This window comes from Panthera pardus, unplaced genomic scaffold (genome assembly GCF_024362965.1).
Source record: "Panthera pardus isolate Hobbes unplaced genomic scaffold, ASM2436296v1 HiC_scaffold_6, whole genome shotgun sequence".
Classification (NCBI taxonomy): Eukaryota; Metazoa; Chordata; class Mammalia; order Carnivora; family Felidae; genus Panthera; species Panthera pardus.
Window position 1 is genome coordinate 89,599,806 of NW_026526991.1, and position 19,801 is coordinate 89,619,606.

The 19,801-nt window shown below is 35.4% G+C and overlaps 1 protein-coding gene across 8 annotated transcripts in view; it reads left to right on the forward strand.

The window, feature by feature from the left end:
• PLCZ1 (phospholipase C zeta 1) overlaps positions 1–19,801 on the forward strand; it is a 45,683-nt gene that overhangs the window by 5,765 nt on the left and 20,117 nt on the right. For 2 of the 8 annotated variants that reach the window (XM_053895329.1, XM_053895330.1), the window contains exons 4-7: positions 7,568–7,799; positions 8,831–9,032; positions 13,413–13,557; positions 18,113–18,262. In XM_053895329.1, coding sequence (XP_053751304.1) covers positions 7,568–7,799; positions 8,831–9,032; positions 13,413–13,557; positions 18,113–18,262 — 729 coding nt within the window. Of the gene's footprint in view, positions 1–4,786; positions 7,045–7,543; positions 7,800–8,830; positions 9,033–13,412; positions 13,558–18,112; positions 18,263–19,801 lie in introns of those variants that run through there. The other 6 variants (XM_053895335.1, XM_053895336.1, XM_053895332.1 and 3 more) reach the window with 6 other exon arrangements.

The following is a 19,801-nucleotide window of genomic DNA, read 5'->3' on the forward strand; positions in this document are numbered from 1 at the left end:
CCTTCATACCTACCTTGAAAACCTCTATTTTTAAAATGGTAAATACAATGGTTAGGCTCTCTGTGCATTTTATTTATCCCTCTTTTCTTAAACTACTCCTATTCTCACTTCTATGACATCACTTTTTTTTTTGAAAATTTCTGAACTTTCCTTTTCCATCTGTCCTTAATTTTCTTTCTTTTTACTTTACATATAATTCCTGAACAATCTTATTAACTTTTCTTTTTTTTCCAGTTTTATTGAGATGTAATTGACATATAACATTGTCTTAGTTTTAGGTGTACAACATGATTTGACATACATTGAATTGTATGTATATATTGAAAAGTGATTAACAAGTTTAGTAAACATCCATCAGCTCACATATGTACAAATTTCTTTTTCTTGTTATTACAACTTTGAAGATAACTCTTGTAGCAACTTTCAAATATGCAATATGGTATTACTAATTTAGTTACCAGGCTGTGTATTACATCAGCAGATCATGTTATTATATATCCTACATCAGTGTTTGCTATGGTCATCATGTATATTTCATCCCTAGTACTTGTTTATCTTATAACTGCAAAATTGTACCTTTTGACCACCTTTTGAGCCACCTTTTGATCAATCTGTTCTCTCTCTCTATTAGATCAGTTTGTTTAGATTCCACATATACGTGAGATCATATAGTATTTGTCTTTCTTTGTCTGACTTACTTCACTACATAAGGGCCTCAAGCTTTGTCCATGATGTCAAAATTTATAGAATTTCTTTCTTTTCTATGGAAGAATAATATCTTATTCACATTTTCTTTATCCATCTGTTTTTAGACACTTAAGTTGCTTCCATGTCTTGGCTATTGTAAATATGGCTCAAATAAACATGGAGGTACAGATACCTTTTCAAAATAGTGATTTTGTTTCCTTTCACTAAATATCAGGAAATGGAATTGTATGATATGGTAGTTCTATTTTTAATTTTTTGAGTAATCTTCATATTGTTTATAACCCTTATTTGAATTCTTTATTAGGTAAATTGCTTATCTCTGTTTCATTAAGATCTGTTCCTGGGGTTTTATCTTGCTCTTTTATTTGGAACATATTCCTCTATTTCTTCATTTTCTTTTACTGTCTGTGTTAGTTTCTGTGCATTAGATAGAACAGCCACCTCCACCAGTTTTGAAGGAGTGGCCTTGTTTAGAAGAAGAACCTTATTGTTCATCCCAGACTTAGTTTTTGTTTGTCTCTCAACCTTTGCAATTGTCCAAGCAGCCTGCTTTATTCTTAGTGGCTCTCAGTCACTGAGGGAGTGCCAAGACCCATTAGTGTTCCTAAAGGGAGGATCCCAGTCAGCACCTAGATGTGGGCTGATTAGATCCCTCAGGCAGTAGCTTATAAAGTATACAAATAGACCTCTTTCAGGGAAAGACTGGAAGCAAATGTCTCTGTCATCTCCCTCTGCACCAAGCTCCTGAGGGACAACTAGACAAGGATTTTCTCTTTGTTTACCACAATTCTGCTGAACCTGTGAGCACAAACCTCTGAGTGGCAGCTGTAAAAGCTGGAGTGCCAGATATGTACACACACGTGTTTCAGGGAGATATTAGTGATCTGGAGGGAGATAGAGGGAAAGCAGAAAGATGGTACCTACTGGCTTCCCTGATCTCTGGGGGAGACTGTGGGGCCCCAATACCTGTGTTAGATTAGAAGCATGACTCTCAGGCTATGGCTTTTAAGGTGACCAGGTAGGCCTCTTTCAAGGAAAAACTACATGTTAGTCTATACCTCCATGCTAAGCCCTGGCGGGGACTAGCCACCAAGAGTCCTTGTGAGCTGTTAAGAACTCTTTACTATAGTTTCGTGGATCTTGTGGACACAAGCCCCAGTTGGCCTTCAGAACTAGGTATTTGTAGGACTTATCTCTCAGGTGGAAGTCTTAAAATTTGGGGCATTACAAGTTAGATCCAAACCCTTCACTCCTCAGGGAGAGCTGAGTGTTGTGTGTTCACTCTCAATTATATGTCATCCTGTTGGGGGTGATGTTTGTGGAGAGATTGTGTCTCAGCCTCTCCAACCCATTTTGATATAGAATTTTTTCTCATTTGCTCAATATATAGGCAAGTTAGTTCACTCAGCTAGTTTCCAGGTATCTTTCAGAGGGAATTGTCCCATATATAGCTGTATATTTGGTATGTCTTTGGAAGGAGGTGAGTTCTGGACTTTCCTATGTCACCACCTTGTTGACTTTCAATGGCTTCCATTACTACTTTATAACGGGAACAAAGCACAAATTTTCTATCCTGAACAACAAAACCATATACACGCTACTATTTGTTCATTGCCTGCCATATTCTAGGCCCTGTGTTAGGTTTTTGCATGCACTATTTTAACAAACATCCGAGGAAGTCGTTACTAGCCTCTTTTTACACATTAAGATATTGAGGTGAGGAACGTTGATATGGTTTATATCATATTACTGTGGAGATTCATATCTGGATCTGTCTGCCTGCAAAATCCTTGTTTTTTCTCCAGTAATACATTAGTCCCCACTTCCCATCCCAATCGTCTACTAGTTGTCTTGGCTTAGATGAAGATACTTCAAATTTAATATGTTTAAGTAACCATCTTTCCCTTCAAAACTGTCGTCTTCTCTTTTCTTGGTGATGGAAGCACCATTCTTTCAGTTATCCAAGCCAGAAACCTGGGAGATTCCGGGACTCTTCCTCTTACCTTACCTCCACATCCAATTTTCAAATCTTTTAAGTTGTATTTTATTTCTACACAAAGTCAATTGGTCTCCAACTATTTGCTACTCAAGGCGTGCTCCTCAGACTAGCATTTCTGGCATCCCTTGGGAGCTTGTTAGAAATGTAGCATCAGATGTACTGAAGCTGACTGTGCATTTTAACAAGTCCCTTGGTGACTTATATGTCCATTAAAATTTGAATAGCCCTACGAACTCGTTCCTTGCTTTGAATCCTAGCATCTCCCCTCTTTATAGCTGCCATAGTAATCTTTCTAAAACAAAATCTATATGATTTACCTCATTAAACCTCATCAGCAACTCACTGGTTGAGAATGAAGTCTGAGGGCCTCAGGGCCAAGGGCCCCTTGGATACAGTTTTGACTTCACCTTTATCTCTCTCACTGAAGCTTTACTAACATCCTCTCTAATAACCTGTTTTGTACTGTTACATGTTTATTTACTCTGATCCCAACAGTTAGAATAACCCTTCTCCCCATTTTCAGACAACTATCTTCCTTGTCATTGAAAGCTCATCTCCAGGATCACCTTTTCTATAAAGACTCTCTTTTTGTCTCCAAGAAGAATCACTGAACTTTCTTTGTCTGTTGTGTATAAAGTTTCTATTATAACACTTTCATACCGGCTTTCCTTTTCTAGAATATGAACGCCCAGAGGGCTCTGATAAGGTGTTGCCTTTACATCCTTATTACCCAATTTCATTTCTGCTTCAAATATTTAGTTAGGAAGAAAGGGAAGACAGAAGACAAAGTTGCTAAGCAGTTTCAAGTAGTATGTCAGGGGCGCCTAAGTGGCTTGGTGGGTTATGCGTCTGACTTGATTTTGGCTCAGGTCATGATCTCACAGTTTGTGAGACTGAGCCCCACATTGAGCTCTGCACTGACAGTGCAGAGCCTGCTTGGGATTCTCTCTCTCCCTCTCTTTCTGCCCCTCCCGGGCTCACATGTGCTCTCTAAATAAATAAATAAATAAATAAATGAATAAATAAATAAATAAACTTTAACAAAATTAAAAAAAATAAGTTAATATGTCAGATCCTATGATATATTTTGAATACTTTGTTTTTAGTGTAATTTTACAGACAAGTTTAAAACACCTCATCTTAATTTAAAAGTAAATTTTATATTTTGATAGATCAACTTTCTTATATGGTTGTTTATTTTAAGCGACATCTCATCTTTTTACTAGCAAACTAAGCAGTGGAAACCGGGAACAACATGAAAAGCTTTGATTCTGTTCTCTGAAAGTATACTATCAGAATATCAATAGAATTATTTCAATATGTTCTTTTAGCTTCATGTTTTCAACCATACGTTTAAACATACAGTCACTGATGTCCTATGCTAGGGTAGGTCCAGTACTAGGCATTGGAATAAAAAGAATAAAATATCTATCTTCATGGCATTTATGATCTTAAGGTATGAGATATGTTTTTAAATTATACATAAACAATGAATGAGTTTTTTGATAAAGTTCTTTTTATAATGCCTTGTAAAAAAAAAACCACTTAATGAATATTTTTTTAAACAAAACTGGCTTCATTACTCTTATTTTATGCTGTACTTATAAATGATTAATATGTAACATTTCTAAAAGCTACAATATTCCCTGAAGTGGAGCCTGGCATTTTGCATATTTTCTATGATGTGTATTTAAAAATATCTTTTCTTATTCTTCCTAGGTTTAGGGATATATTAACTCCTTTATCCAATTAAATGCACATATTTCACCAGAATTACAACATTGTTTAGGTGATAGATCATATTCTGAATACCTCCAGCCAGGCACTCTTTTAGGTACCAAGAGTATAAGAAAAAAAAATGGCAAACTTCCTATCCAAGGCAATTCTAGAAGGGATTTAGAAAAAAAAGGCTTTCACTCCAGTGTAATAAACTCTATGATAGAAGAAGATGCAGAGTCTTATAAAAACTGAGAGGCAGGGGGATATCTAATGTGGTCTGGGGAGAAGACAGGGACTTTGGGAAGACTTCTAGAATAAGACTTTTTTCAATAGTCAGTAAAAATAAAAATAAATAAATAAATAAAATAAAAAAAGAATGAGTAAAAATTAGTAGGTTAGGAAGTTAAAGAAGGGCATTCCAGACAGAAGAAACAGCCTATTCAGTAGCAAGAGATCTTGTTATTTATGCTATAACTAATTCAAAGTGCCAAAGGTATGAGGTACAAGGAAGAAAGGAATGAGAGCAGTTGCCATTAGTGACATCTTAAAGGACCCTGGATGCCACACAATGCAGTTTGGATTTTGTCTGGAAGACAAAAAAGAAATACTGAGCAATTTAAGAGGTAGTTGAAGGGATTGGATTTGTATTTTACACAATTTAATTTTGCTTATATACTGTCAATATGCACAGTGGTGTATTGATTGACATGTATGTCTTTCTTCCTGCTGCTTTTCTGTGGGATTGGGGACAATTGACATATGATTTCTGAACTCCAGTTTCCTCCTACAGGGGAGATATTAAATTAATACATTGTTATTCTATCTGCTTCAGCCACTATTATGTGTCTCAGTCCTCAGATTTGAATCTTTCTTGCTCATCACTTTCCTTCTTCCCTCTTCTCCTGCTGCCAATGCTGTTACCCAGACTCCATGATTAGTGACTTCTGTTGCTTTCCATTTGCTTCTCTTTCTACTAAAATTAAAACTTCCCATCTTCAGTAATACAATTTTCACGTGTTGTGTGGGGTTTTTAATTTTTGGCAATTTAATTAATTTTTGATGGTTGACTCCTTTGGGTAGGATCAATTACAGCAATTATTTGGATTTGTGAAATTTTGTTTGAACTCTACACCTTTAATGCTTTCTAGTATCAGATGACAACTTTGATCTTTTGGGAAAAACAAAACAGAACAAGTCACATTGCCAAGTTTAAACCTTGCCCGAAAGTAATAAAACTGTTATTACTTAGTGGATAATGTATTTTATTTTACACTGCTATTTAATAGGACTGTAATTTTTAATTTATACAATTTTATATAACAAAATTTTCAGGAATTATGGGCGCACTTTGGTTTTTATGGGCTTGTTAAAGATCTTATAACAAATTATGAGTGGGATGGGGCTAAAATAAATTTAATTCTATAACATTGACTTATGTAGACTTCAAAATCCAGAATTTAAAAATAGTAAGTCGAATCTTGTTAGTCAACTAAGATAAATTGATAATATGAATTACTCTAAGATTACATAATTTTAAGGAGCTATTATTATTTAATGAGCTCTGGGCCCAATTTGACAACCATAGATCCCAGCCTTTCTCTCAAACTTATCTCTGTCTCATTCCCACCTGGGGCTTTATTTCAGTCCCTGCTTCCGCAAGTTGCTTCGTACACATGGATTAATGTTCTTTGTGAACTGAACTGGTGCTCTTCCTGTTTGATTCCCAGCTCTGACTGCCTCTTGGATCCCTCATATCAAACTGGCCTACTACTGAAATTTTGCTGATGAAATGAATAGATCATTTCCAGCATGTTTACCCCCTGTTGTACCCTGGGGATTCATTTTATAGGCACAAGTGCAAAAGAGGAAACACTAGGCTGGATGATGTGAGGCAAGCAGAACTTGATAAGATATAACCATACATTGATATTTGCAGCTACCATTTAATGTATCTCCAGTCCTCACAGCAGTTTGATGACATAGGTAGTGCTATCCCCACTATGCAGATGAAGATTATGAAGCTCAGAGAGTTTAATTTATATGTCCCAAGTTCCCATCTATTTTGGAGCTAGGAATGTAATGTTAGCTCCTTCTACTTACAAACTGTCAGATTTCACCACATTACAATGGCCCTTCAACACATGTTCCTTGTACTCAAGCTGTTTACAATGTAATGAGAAAGAATGTCAATAAATAGCCTCTTTTGAAATTAAATTTCCTTCTAAGGTATACTTCCTATACCCCCCATTTTTTTTGTAAATGATTCTACTAGTTTTTATTCTAACTCTCCCTGATTCTAGACATTCCTGACTTCTCTCTCTCATGCATGTAAAATTTAACAAGTTGAGTCCTTCTGACTTCTCCGTTCATAATTTTGCTGATACCAGTTCTTTTGTTTCTACTCACCACCTCCTGCCTGGATTGCATCTTCTCTGATCCATCTTACAGTTCTATCTCTTCCAATTGGTTATGCAAACTAATCATTCTAAGCTTTTACTTCTGCTAGTCATTTTGCTACTCAGAAACCTCACAGTGTTTCTGTTACTTTTAGTAACTGGACCCAGCCCACTTTGTCTCTGTCTCATAAAGTTCAAACATGAATTTTCCAGAAGAGCCAGGTGAATCCACTCTTTCTTTTTGGAACCTAACTTGTTTGTCCCTGCCCCCAATTCTTCAGTGATTATGTACATTCCGCTTCCTTAAGATACATAACTACTGCATTTACTGTAGTATTACCACCACTATTGGAGTTTCTGTAGCTTACAGTGACCTTGAATGTCTGATTTACTCTGATGTTTACACATACCTGTGGCATGAGATTACATACTGTCTGGTTTTAAGAAGGTACTGAAGGAGAGTGGAAGAGAAAAATGAAATGTATAATTGAAAGACAACCTAGAATCCTGGTGATTTCCCACACCTTTTTCCATTCCCAATGTGGCCACTGGGTTTTAGGTGGTGATTTTTCACTTTGGCGTCATTTCATGCAGTTTTATAGATTTTATTTGAGATGTGAATCCAATGTAAGATTCATCTTCCTTCACATATTAGTTGTTTTATATATTATACAAATACTCTAACTTATTTATTTTGTGTTTTTTATATTCACCATGTGAGCCCACCAGTCATTTTTTTTAGTAGGATAATGACAGGCTGAAGCAAGGAAGAATCACCATAGAAGAATTTAGATCAATTTATCGAATTATTGCGCACAGAGAAGAAATTGTTGAGATTTTCAACACGTATTCTGGTAACCAGAAATTTCTTGTTGAAAAAAACCTGCTCCAATTTTTGATACAAGAACAGTATATACTTGACATGAGTCAAAATGTTGCTTTTGAGATCATTCAGAAATATGAGCCTATTGAAGAAGGTATGCTTGCATTTCAAAGTTTTCTCAAATATTTAAATGCAATGTGCTTTTTATGAATTACAGTTCTCAAATTCAAATTTTTGAATGGGTCAAATTTGTTCTGGATAAAATAAAATATTGGCAGTTTTATTTCTATATTTTATAGACTGTATATAAATCTTTTAGGAAACTACATTGTGTAAACAATTACATTCTTTCCTACCTCATTGTCCAGCTTCTTCTTCTTCTTCTTTTTTTTTTAACTGCTTCAGTATATCTCGTAAGTGTTCAGAAATGAGCTTAGGCATGGAAAGCAGGATGAAATTCTGTTATGTGTACTATAATGAAAGAAAGCATGTTCACTTTCATTAATAAGAGGAAAACCAAGTAATAGGCAGTTTTCTACTTTCATACATTACATTATTGAAAATATATAGAAATATTAAATTAGCTAAGTGAAAACTATTCTAGGAAATGAATAAAATATTACAAAATTACTACTTTCTCCATTGTCTATACACGTAATTGTCTACAACATTTCATAAACATTAAATTTTGTTTGCTCTTCCTTCACTTTTGAATATAATCATCTGGTCTAAACTAAATGGCCATCTAAGCTAATAATGTATCAGAGAAAACTAATCTAGGTGATCAGTGGCCAGACCACTGAATACACTTGAGTTAGTGGGGAGAGAGTAAAAAATTAGCAGGAGGCAGACTTCTGGGGTTCTGCAATGTTTTATTCTTTGAGCTGGGTGCTGGTTTTCTAGATGTTTAGCTTATGGAATTTCATTGGCCTATGATATATGTATTTTCTTGTATGTATTTTTAAAATATTAAAAAATCAGAGATTAAATAATATACTCTCTACTTGAATGTTGATATAGAACAACTAAGGGTACTCATTAGAAAAAAAATGTGTTTCTACAGTAAAATTAGAAATAGTATCATTATTAATTTTAAATATTTTAGAAATATACTTTACTATTGAATAAGTGAGATGTAATTTTTATACAGTTAACGTTATTTCTGCATCTTTTTATTTGTTATAGTTAAGAGAGCACATCGGATGTCATTTGAAGGTTTTATAAGATACATGGGTTCATCTGAATGTCTAATATTTAAACCTGATTGTGGAAGAGTTTATCAAGATATGACTCAACCACTAAATGATTATTTTATTTCAAGTTCACATAATACCTACTTGATATCTGACCAGTTACTGGGACCAAGTGACCTTTGGGGATATGTAAGGTATTTATTTTGATTTTTATAACCATTACATCTTAAAACAATTGGAATTTCCAATAAGTGGTAATTCACAGTGAAAGTAGGCTTGCATGTTGTACAAAAACATAGGAAAAATAAATTTTGATTTGTGCATCTCTTGGAGAGCCATCCTTTGGGTGGCTATATAATTATTCTGTGTTTTAGTATCATTCATTTTCCTTCTAATTCTGTCTGTTGACCTCCTCTGCCTGGTTATTGGTCTGAGGTTTCCTGAATAATTTGGATATTTCTTATAGAAAATCATATGAAGAAAAATTTTCTTATCTTATTTAGCCAAGACAGCTCAGATTTTCAAAAATGTGGTTAAAATTAATTCCCAGACATCAACACACAATGCTCTAAGTGAAATCAACACATAAATAGATAAATTATATACTTTGGCATTTATAGATGATAGATAGATAGATAGATAGATAGATAGATAGATAGATGATAGATTTACATAACTTAAAAGCAATTCATTATACACCTCTAATTTGGCATTCTACAATGTATCACACTGTCAATACCAGTCTTCAATTTAGTCAGCCAGCTGAGAATACATTGGTGAACAAGATTTTCAGAGCTGCTATGCTCATGTGTTCATGAGAATAGACATAATAAGCAGGTAAACAGATATAGTCATATAGAGAAAGTGAACTAGGGTAACATAACAGGGTGGGGGGTGTTACTTTAGTTAAAGGGTTAGGAAAGGCTTCTCAAGAGGTGATATAGTTTGGTCTGAGTGATGATAAAGAGGAAACCTCAGAAATTCTTTGTAGGAAGGGCATGCTAAATCGAAGAAATAGTTAAGTGCTTAGCATGTTCAAATGAAAGAAAGCAAGTGTGTCTGGAAACAAGTGGAGAATGAAGAGAGATGAGTTTGAGGAAGTAGACAGGACTAGTTTATGAGAGCCTTTGAGGCCACGGAAGGGAGACTGGATTTTATTCCAGTGGTATTGGGAAGCAATTGGAGAGGTTTTCCTTAAAACAATGTCATAATTTATTTACTTTTTACTGCGCAGGAAAGACTGATGGTGCAAAAGTGGAGGTAAAAGATGATTGGGGAAGATATTGTAGTGATGCAGGTGGTGATGGTTATTTAGAAGATGAACTCATGAGGCAGGTGTTGAGATCAGTGGTTGAATTTGAAATATTTTAAGAAGGCAGAGCCACGAAGACTTATCAGGTGATTTGAAGGGAGGTGTGAGGGAAAGAGAGTACAGTCAAGATTTTGGCCTGATGACTTAGCACATGGCGATACTATCGACAGAGATAGTGAAGCATGAGGAAGCTGTTGTAGGGTGTGAGGCAAAAGCAAGAATGCAGTAGTTTCCACATTCAGCTGAGATACCAATTCATTATCAATTGGCTAGCTTGGGCGTGCCTGGCTGGCTCAGTCGGTTAAGCTTCCGACTCTTGATTTTGGCTCAGGTCATGATCTCCTGGTTCCTGAGTTCAAGCCCCATTTCAAGCCCCACATTGGGGCTGGCAGTGTAGAGCCTGCTTGGAATTCTCTCTCTCCCTTTCTCTCTGTGCCTCCCCCATTCATGATCTCTCCCTCTCTCTCAAATAGAAAGAAAGAAAGAAACATTTGAAAAAGTGGCTAGGTCAGACAGTCAGTTAAGTATATGTGTCTGGGACTTGGAAGAAATATCCAGACTAGAAAAATAAAAGTGGAAGTCATCATCATATAGATGATATTCAAAGCTATGTGACTGGTTGACATAATTAAGGAAAACATGGATAGAAAAGATATCTTATAATTCCATGATAATATCAAACTTACAAATAAACATAGCTTCTCCAGTTGAAAAAAGAAAACACATAAATCCACAAGCTCAGAAATAATCCATTTAAAAATCTATAAGAATTCATAGCTATACTTTCACTACAGAAATTTCTACTCACACTTAATTACTTTATTTTTTAAAACAGAAAATATGCATTTTAATCACGTTGATTTAGAAATGCAGAAAATTTACTTTTGAATGAAGAAAATGTTCCACCCAACTAAACATTTAAATTTAAATTTAATTGTATTTTTTCCTCTGTTTGTTTACCCACTTGTGAAAGATACAGTTTTAGAATGCAAGTTTTTCAAAATTTCTCTATTCATCAGAGGTGGTATAATGTAATGTTTATTGATTAATGTTAAGCTTCTGGTGCTGATCTTTCCTCTCTTTCACTCCTCTGTTAATTATGACAGATACAACCTCTTTGAGTCTCAACTTCTTCATTTCTAAAAAAGGAAAACTAGCATTAACTGCCTTATAGCATAATCCATGAAAAGCCCCTTAAACTTATTGAAATGGAACATTTTTTTACTGAGTGACAGAAAAATTTCTATTATTCATTTCTAAAAAGGGCACTCAGTGTGAAATAGTAGAATGTGGCTTCCACAACACCACTGGGGAAGACACAACTTCCTTTTTTGTGCCTCTGAATAAAAGGAGTTAGCCTGACACAGTGCAATCCACTCAAATCATTTTTGCTGGGGACCAAACCATGTACTTGAAATAAGCAGTTTGGTAAAGTTTGGCTTGATCTAAGGATAAAAAATTAAAGTTATGTAGAGAAGTAGCAAGAACCAGTGTTAGGTTGTCCTTCATGAAGTTTTCTTTTACAATTTTGTTTTTGGTAGTTTTTTGTTTTCCCAGCAGAGCGTTTATTCTCTGGTAGCAGCCCAGACTACTGATATGCTGTAGTGATAAAAAGGGCAAGACAATTTACTTTGACAATCAACCAAATAATGCAAACATTTTTAAATGGCAATTAATAGAGTTTACAAATAGATATTGCTTCTTCTCCAATTTAAAATCTAAATACATAAGTAAATCCACAAGATGAGAAACACATTCATTTCGAATTCTACAAATACAGCCCAATTGAGGACTTGTATGTAAAATTAGACAGTCACCTTATTCACCCATGGAAATATCTATAGGTAAACACGATTTTCTTAGAAGAACATTCTAGGTCATTTCTCCAACACAAGGACAAGCAGACTAACAAAACTCTGAAATTTTACATTACAGTGCATCACTATAGATGTGAATAAAGCCATGTGCACTTAAAAAGTAAAACCAAAGTGGTCTTAAAAAACAAACCTCAAGAAATAATTTATTAATTATTTAATTTTATATTTTCCATTGTTTCAGAAAATATAGATGAAATTTGCAAATTTTCTTCCCCTCTAATCCTCTACTTCCTCAGATTACCTCCATCTTTTGTCTAGAGGAGCATAAGGTCTCTATGTTTTTAATTCAACACCTGGACTTTGGGGTCATAATTGCTTTGGTTTTTCTCAGTTAACACTCCTACATAAATATTTCTCACGTCATCTACTTTGAAAATAGACTAAATTTGACCCTCCAAAGAAGTATTAAATTGAAAAGTTCTATTTTCTCATATGGTCTCTGATACTCTATATTTCTGTTCGTAAGAACTGTTGATTCTGTATCAAGTACTTGGTGCTGGGACCACACTCCCTTCTGTTATGGCTGAGGTCAGGGTTTTTCAGGTCTTCATATTTGAGGTCAGATCATTCTTTTCTGTGGGGGCTGTTTCTGTGCATGGTAAAATGTTTAGCAGTAACCCTGGCTTCTACCCACTAGATGTCAGTTGCAAATCTCCTTTCCATTCCAAGTTGTGGCCCAAAAGTGTCTCCAGACATTGCCAAATGTCTCCTAGGAGGCAAAATTGTCCTTACTGAAGACCACTGGACAAGGGACAGGGGGATAACCCAATATTCTTCTTGGAAAACAAGTGTTAACTTGGTTTTCTATGAGAAAAATATCTCCATGTATGGCAGGGGACTTCTTTGATCTACTCCCTGACCCATGGCTATCTATTCTAAGATCCTGGGTCTCAGGTCAGCCTTCTTTTCATTCAATCTCTCTTCTAAGATTGTATTTTAGGAGATCACTCTGTCTGCCTTCCACGTTTCTTCTTACATCCCTGTAATTCCCATTTTTTTCTTACTAAAAACACAATAAATGTTTATCGATAGTGAACTATATATAACAAACATTTTTTTGAGACTGAAATTTTAGTTCCTGCCCTTGTAGAAATTAGAGTGTAAGGAATAGGGAGAAATTGCAGGATTCAGAGTCAACAGCACTACACGTCGCACCATCCTGATGGTGCTGGAACTGGGGTTGGTACATATCGCGTCCACCTCAGGCTGTGCTCACAGAAAATAAGAAGAAAAGTGTGTTCAGTTTAACACAACAACTTGTCTTTATTATGGATTCAGTTCTGCATTTATTGCAAAATCACAAATAGTCTTTGTGATTTTTCATACTGTGGTATATATTTTTAATGACCCAGAATTGACCATTTATTTTGTTTAAATTTTGTTAGTGCCCTTGTGAAAGGATGCCGTTGTCTGGAAATTGACTGCTGGGATGGATCACAAAATGAACCTGTTGTATACCATGGTTATACACTCACCAGCAAGCTTTTGTTTAAAACAGTTATCCAAGCAATACACAAATATGCATTCTTAGTACGTGCGTATCTTTGTTAAATTATAGTTATTTAAACACGATATAATTTACTTGCTTCAAAATCCTATAATGCTTGGCCTTAGTTTAGATCAGTGATATTTCAAATTGTGTGTTATGATTTTTGTAGTATATAAAGGTAGATTTATTGAAGTTAATCTCAGGTAGTAAGATGCATGTTTCAGGAAATTTTTTGTTTAATTACATAATATATAGTGTGTGTGTGTGTGTGTGTGTGTGTGTGTGTATTGTGTCACAATGTAAAATATATTTCTTACCATGAATTGAGTTACAGGCAAAAAATCTTTGAGAAATACTGGTCTATATAATAGTAAATATTTTACCAATATTCAATTACCTTACTTTCAATATACATGAGATAAAATGTGTCAAAAATGTGTTATACAGATTGCTGACATTTTTTATGACTATGATGGCAGCTATTCATACAGCAAAGAATGTTTTTTTTTAAAGCTTATTTTTTTTGAGAGAGAGAGAGAGCATGCACACAAGCAAGGGAGAGGCAGAGAGAGAGAGACAGAGGATCTGAAGGGGGCTATGTGCTGACAGCAGAGAGCCCGATTTGGGGCTTGATCCCCTAAACCATGAGATCATGACCTGAGCTGAAGTTGGACACTTAACCGACTGAGCCACCCAGGGACCCCAAGCAAAGTATGCTTAGAAGTTTATTTGGGGTTTTAAAATTATTGTTGGATTTATTAAAGTTATGGATTCAAAGATCTAGTTCTTCTGAGCACTTCTAAATTCAGCCTACAAATAAATTAGTCTATAAATTGAGTAGGACTGAATGGGTTTTAACAATCACTCAATTTTATTATTTTATTTATTTATTTTTTAATTTTTTTAATGTTTTATTTATTTTTAAGACAGAGAGAGAGACAGAGCATGAGTGGGGATGGGGTAGAGAGAGAGGGAGACACAGAATCCAAAGCAGGCTCCAGGCTCCGAGCTCTCAGCACAGAGCCCGACGCGAGGCTCGAACTCATGAACCATGAGATCATGACCTGAGCCAAAGTTGGACGCTCAGCCAACTGAGCCACCCAGGTGCCCACAATCACTCAATTTTAAATAAGACTTGGTTTTATTTACAAACGTGGCTAATTAAGCACCTTTAGGTATTTTAAATTATTTTTATAAAGTTAGAATATTTGTTTCTTTCTTAAGTACTTCAATTGCTGTGCCATTGAAGAGATTTAACAAAATCTTACTGAGTACTTAAACAGTACATATCTAAGAAATTAAAACTTAGAATTTGATAAACCTAAAGTTCTCCTCAGTAGGTCAATACATTATCTATAAATATAAACATAACTTAAAAATCACAAATTTAAATCAACTGCCTTATTATTTGAGACTGCAAAATACTAAAAATGTGCAAAGTATTCATATAAAATATGGAACATTTCTATTTTTAGTATAAAACATTGATATATGGCATTGATTCTCTTATGATTTCTAAATTCTCTGATGATTTCTAAATTTATACCTCTACCCCAATTTCTCCCTTAAACTCCATACAATATAGACATGTACATGTTTGACATCTCCACTTGCACATTTAACAGAACATTTTTAGAACTGACCCCAGATCTTCCTCTTCCTCCCATGGTCTTCCCCATCTCAGTTACTGCTAACTCCTGAGTTCAAGCCTAAATTGTTGTTGTCAACTTTAATCCTCCTCCCCTCATTTCTCTCCAATCCTTAAATAAGTTCTTTAGCAAATCCTCTTGGGTCTATATTCAAAATATACACTGAGTTTAACCCCTCCTCTCCATTCTCACTGTCACTGTGCTGAATAACTGACATCGCCTCTACTTGGATTATTGCAGTGGCTTCTTATCCAATGTTCCTGCTTTTTTCCCTGTCCCCCTGCAGTTTCATCTTAATGTTTCAGTCAGAGTGACTTTTTGGTAAGTCAAATAATGTCATTCCGCTTCTCAAAATCTTCAGTCCCACTCAAAATACAAACTAAAAGCCATGTTTAACCTGTTTTCTCTTACCTCCAACTTCTACTCGTCTCTCCCTTATGCACATGGCCATGCTAGCTTCCTTACTCTTCTCCAGACACATCTCAGGGCCCTTGCAACTCCTATTCCCTTTATCTGAAATACTCTTCCCAAATATTTGCATAGCAGACCCTCTCACTTCATTCAGGGTGGGTAACTGAGGAAATAGAGGCAATCTTAAAATTCAAAGGCCTCACAAGGATGGAAACCCCTACAGTTTTTAAGACTCGAAGAGAAAAAGATGGAATGAAAAAAAAAAAGGCTTTGAGTCACACTCAGTGACTTCTCAGTTGAACAGGGTGACTCATTTTTGCAGCAAAGGTTAGAATGAAGCTTCAATTTTCTACTTGAGATAGTCACCATTAATTTGGGGAAGAGAGAGCAGTAAGATAAAATAGATTTGATAATTATGATGAGGTAAGAACTTTGGGTACAGTTGCTGGCACCTGTAACTTACTAGAAGCAAGCATATAAGAAGTCTAAATTTTTAAGGGAATTACATTGCCAAAAACACAACACAATACAACAGAACAAAATAAAACACAACTCTGACTCTTAGGTGAGCCTTAAAACAACTCTTGGTCAAGAAGTGAGCTGCAAAAGTTGCCTGACATTAAGGAAAGCAAATTCCTCAACAACTACTTTAGATGTGGCCAAGGATATGGGGCACCTGGGTGGCTCAATTGGTTAATGTCTGACTCTTGGTTTCAGCTCAGGTCATGATCTCATGGTTTGTGAGTTCAAGCTCTGCATCGGACTCTATGCTGACACCGTGGAGCCTGCTTGAGATTCTCTCTCTCTCTCTCTCTCTCTCTCTTTCTTTCTCTCCCCCCTCCTCTGCTTTCTCAAAATAAATAAATAAACTTAAAAAAATAAAAAAAGAAAAAATGTGGCCAAGGATAAAAAACAAGAGGGCCTTTCCTGAAGGTGGAGCCAAGGAACACAGAAGACCCCCCCCATAAAGATCAACTCTCCCCAGTTAGTGCAGTCAGGGCTAATTGAAAAACCTCTCTGCTAGGACATCACTTTGCCTAGTTTTAAAATCACTTTTTATATTTGGGAAAATTTTTTACACTGTTCTCTTGATGTTAGATACAGTCAGTGTATATGGGAATAGGTATGAGGTTATGATAGTAGGTTGAATAAGTGCCCACAGAAGTTCTAATTCCTGGATCCTGTAAGTGTTATTTTATTTGGAAAAAGAGTCTTTGAAAATTTGATGAAATCAAGGACCTAGAGATGAGGAGATTATCCTGGTTGGGCTGGGTAGGCTCTAATACCATACAGAGGAGGAGATGATATGAAGATGAGGGGCAGAGATGGGAGTGATATGGCCACAGTCAAGGAATAGAACCACCAACCACCAGAAGCTGTAAAAGGCAAGGAATAGATCTCCCTTAGAGCCTTCTCCCGCCTTGATTTTAGCTGGTGAAACAGATTTTAAAATTGTGGCCCCAAGAATTGTGAAAGACTAAATTTCCATTGTTTCAGGCAACCAAGTTTTTGGTAAATTGCTGTAGTAGCCACAAGCTACTAATATACTCAGACATTAAACAAGCATAATGTCCTATTCAAAACTCTGTGATAATGCAAGGACCTTGCAAGTCCTTGGCTTGTTTACAAATTGGTAAATTTGTGCCCTAGTAATTATATAGGCTGAAAATCTCTTTGTAAAGTAATCTTTACTTAATAGATTCTCTTTATTATTATATCCTTATCTTTGTTTCTAATTATAAAGCAATGAGTTTTGATTGTAGAATTTAAAACTAAAAAAGTAGAAAATTAAGTTTTCTCTACTTACTGGTGTTAAACTTTTAACTTCACATTTAAAAATATCGAGGGGGTGCCTGGGTGACTCAGTCAGTTGTGTGTCTGGCTCTGAGACTTCGGCTCAGGTCATGATCTCCCAGTTTGTGGGTTTGAGTCCCACATCAGGCTCTGTGCTGACAGCTTAGAGCCTGGAGCCTGCTTCGAATTCTGTGTCTCCCTCTTTCTCTGCTCCTCCCCTGCTCATGCTCTGTCTCTCTCTCTCCTTCAAAAAGAAATAAAAACATTAAAAAAATTAGAATTAAAAAATATCAAAATAAATATATATATGATAAGCAAACATATATATGTTTCAGATATTAACGTGTAGAATTTTACTCTTCAGCAACTTGTATTTTTCCTCATAAGACTATATTATAGATAACTTCCTATAGCAGTATATATAGCACTACCTCCTTCTTACCAGGTTTGTATCATTCCTTTAAGGAGATGTGGCATAATTTATTTAAACAAGTACCCACTGTTGGATGCTTCCGTTGTTGCCTATATTTCTACTATAAACAGTAACAGTCTTCCTTTTTATACAGATTTAATGTTCCCTGTTATGTCAAACTCAAAAGTACTTTCAGTTTAAAGAGTACTTATTTTGCAAAGGTACAGAACATTGAATGTAAGTTTTAAGATAGATTAATTGCTTCTGTTAATTGCATTACAATCATTAAGGAGTTCTGATCAGTAACCATAGTAATGGTTAATTTTTTAGACATCTGACTACCCAGTGGTGCTCTCTTTAGAAAATCACTGCTCCCCTTCCCAACAAGAAGTGATGGCAGACACTCTGCAGTCTGTTTTTGGAGATGCCTTGCTTTCTGATATGCTTGATGATTTTCCAGACAAACTACCTTCACCAGAGGTAACATTTTGTCTGAGAAGCTCAGGTTAATCAAAAAAGAAAAAGCATGTCACTATGATTGTTGATCCATAAAACTGGGTTAGAGATCAATGAAAATTCTTAGCCTTGAGCCATTATAGGGGTGTGTCTTTGCAATGTTTTGCCTGGGAAATGTTCCTGTGAGCATTTAGGTAAATATATTTTGAGAAAGAGAATATATGGAGATAAACATAAAAACTCACATTTTTATTGTGTGTCCTAGCCCCATGAGTCCAAAGTTTCAAGTCAGTTAATATTGGGCCACAGGGATTTGGTAGGTTTTATAGGCAAAGGCTCAGAATGGGGCAAAAATCTAGGTTGTAAATAGAGCTTGTGTCTAATTCCTTAGCATCTGGATGTGAGGTTTTGTTTTGTTTCGTTTTGTTTTGTTTTTTAATCTGCTTTTTTCAGTTTCCCTGTCTCTTATGGGCCCCTTTCCATTTTCAGTTAAGCATACTCAAGTCCTTGGTTTAAAAAAATAACCCCATTCTAGCCTCATGGTTTTGATCTCTCTTCAGCTATCTCTTTATTATTTGTCTCAACCCAAATTTCCACTTTCTCATCTCCTCACAACCCAGCTTCCTCTTCCACCTGCACCTCAGTAAGTATCTCATTGTCCTCAGAGACTTTCCTACTGGTAAATTCTAACAGAGCTCTTGCAGTCACCATCTGCCTTGTTTCCTTCATGACATTCAATCATGGGAAGCCTTCTTCCTTTCCTTGAAATACTTTCTTCCATAATGCCACGTATTTTAGGTTTTCCTCATTTTTCTCTGACCAGTTCTTTTTAGTTTCCTCTGCCAGCCTACCCTCCTCACCTCAAATGTCATCGGGTGATAAACATTTTTTCTTTTACATGATAGTATTGCCTAACAATAATTTAGTTTTGACCTGTCGTCATTTTAGATGTAGAACAGTATTTGTGTCATATTTGAATTTTTAAAAATATTTTTCCTTATTTTATTTATATGAGTAGAAAATTTAAAGATGAAAGTGTTGTAACACTGGTGATTAGAAGTATAGGACTCATGATAAGAATGAGATGGACAGAAATAATTGAACAGATGGAAACACTGACTCTTTCACTCCATAGAATGTTCACAGATTACATGTGTTCAATTGTGACAAGAAAGAGATATTAAAGACCTTGTGCAAAGTGTGGACATATATTATCAAAGATTTAATCTAATAAAGATGTAATCTAAGGTTTAATCTAATGGTCTAATTCAGGAAACTGTAACAATTTTTAAATTTCTAGAAATGGAATCCCTTATCCTATTATTTATAAATCAACTTCTTAGCATCCACATATGTAGTTTTTGTTAATGTTTTTGCTCCTATGCTAAAGTAAAGAGATGCTTTCCAAAGAGTAAATGAGGAATTAGAGATAATGGTAATTTTCTCATACCTCACTCAGTCATTGGTGTACAAAAGAATTGCCTGGAGACTTGTTAAAAAGGCATAATTCTATTTCCACAACGCAATATTCTCATTCTCTAATTTTGCAGTAGATCCCAGGAA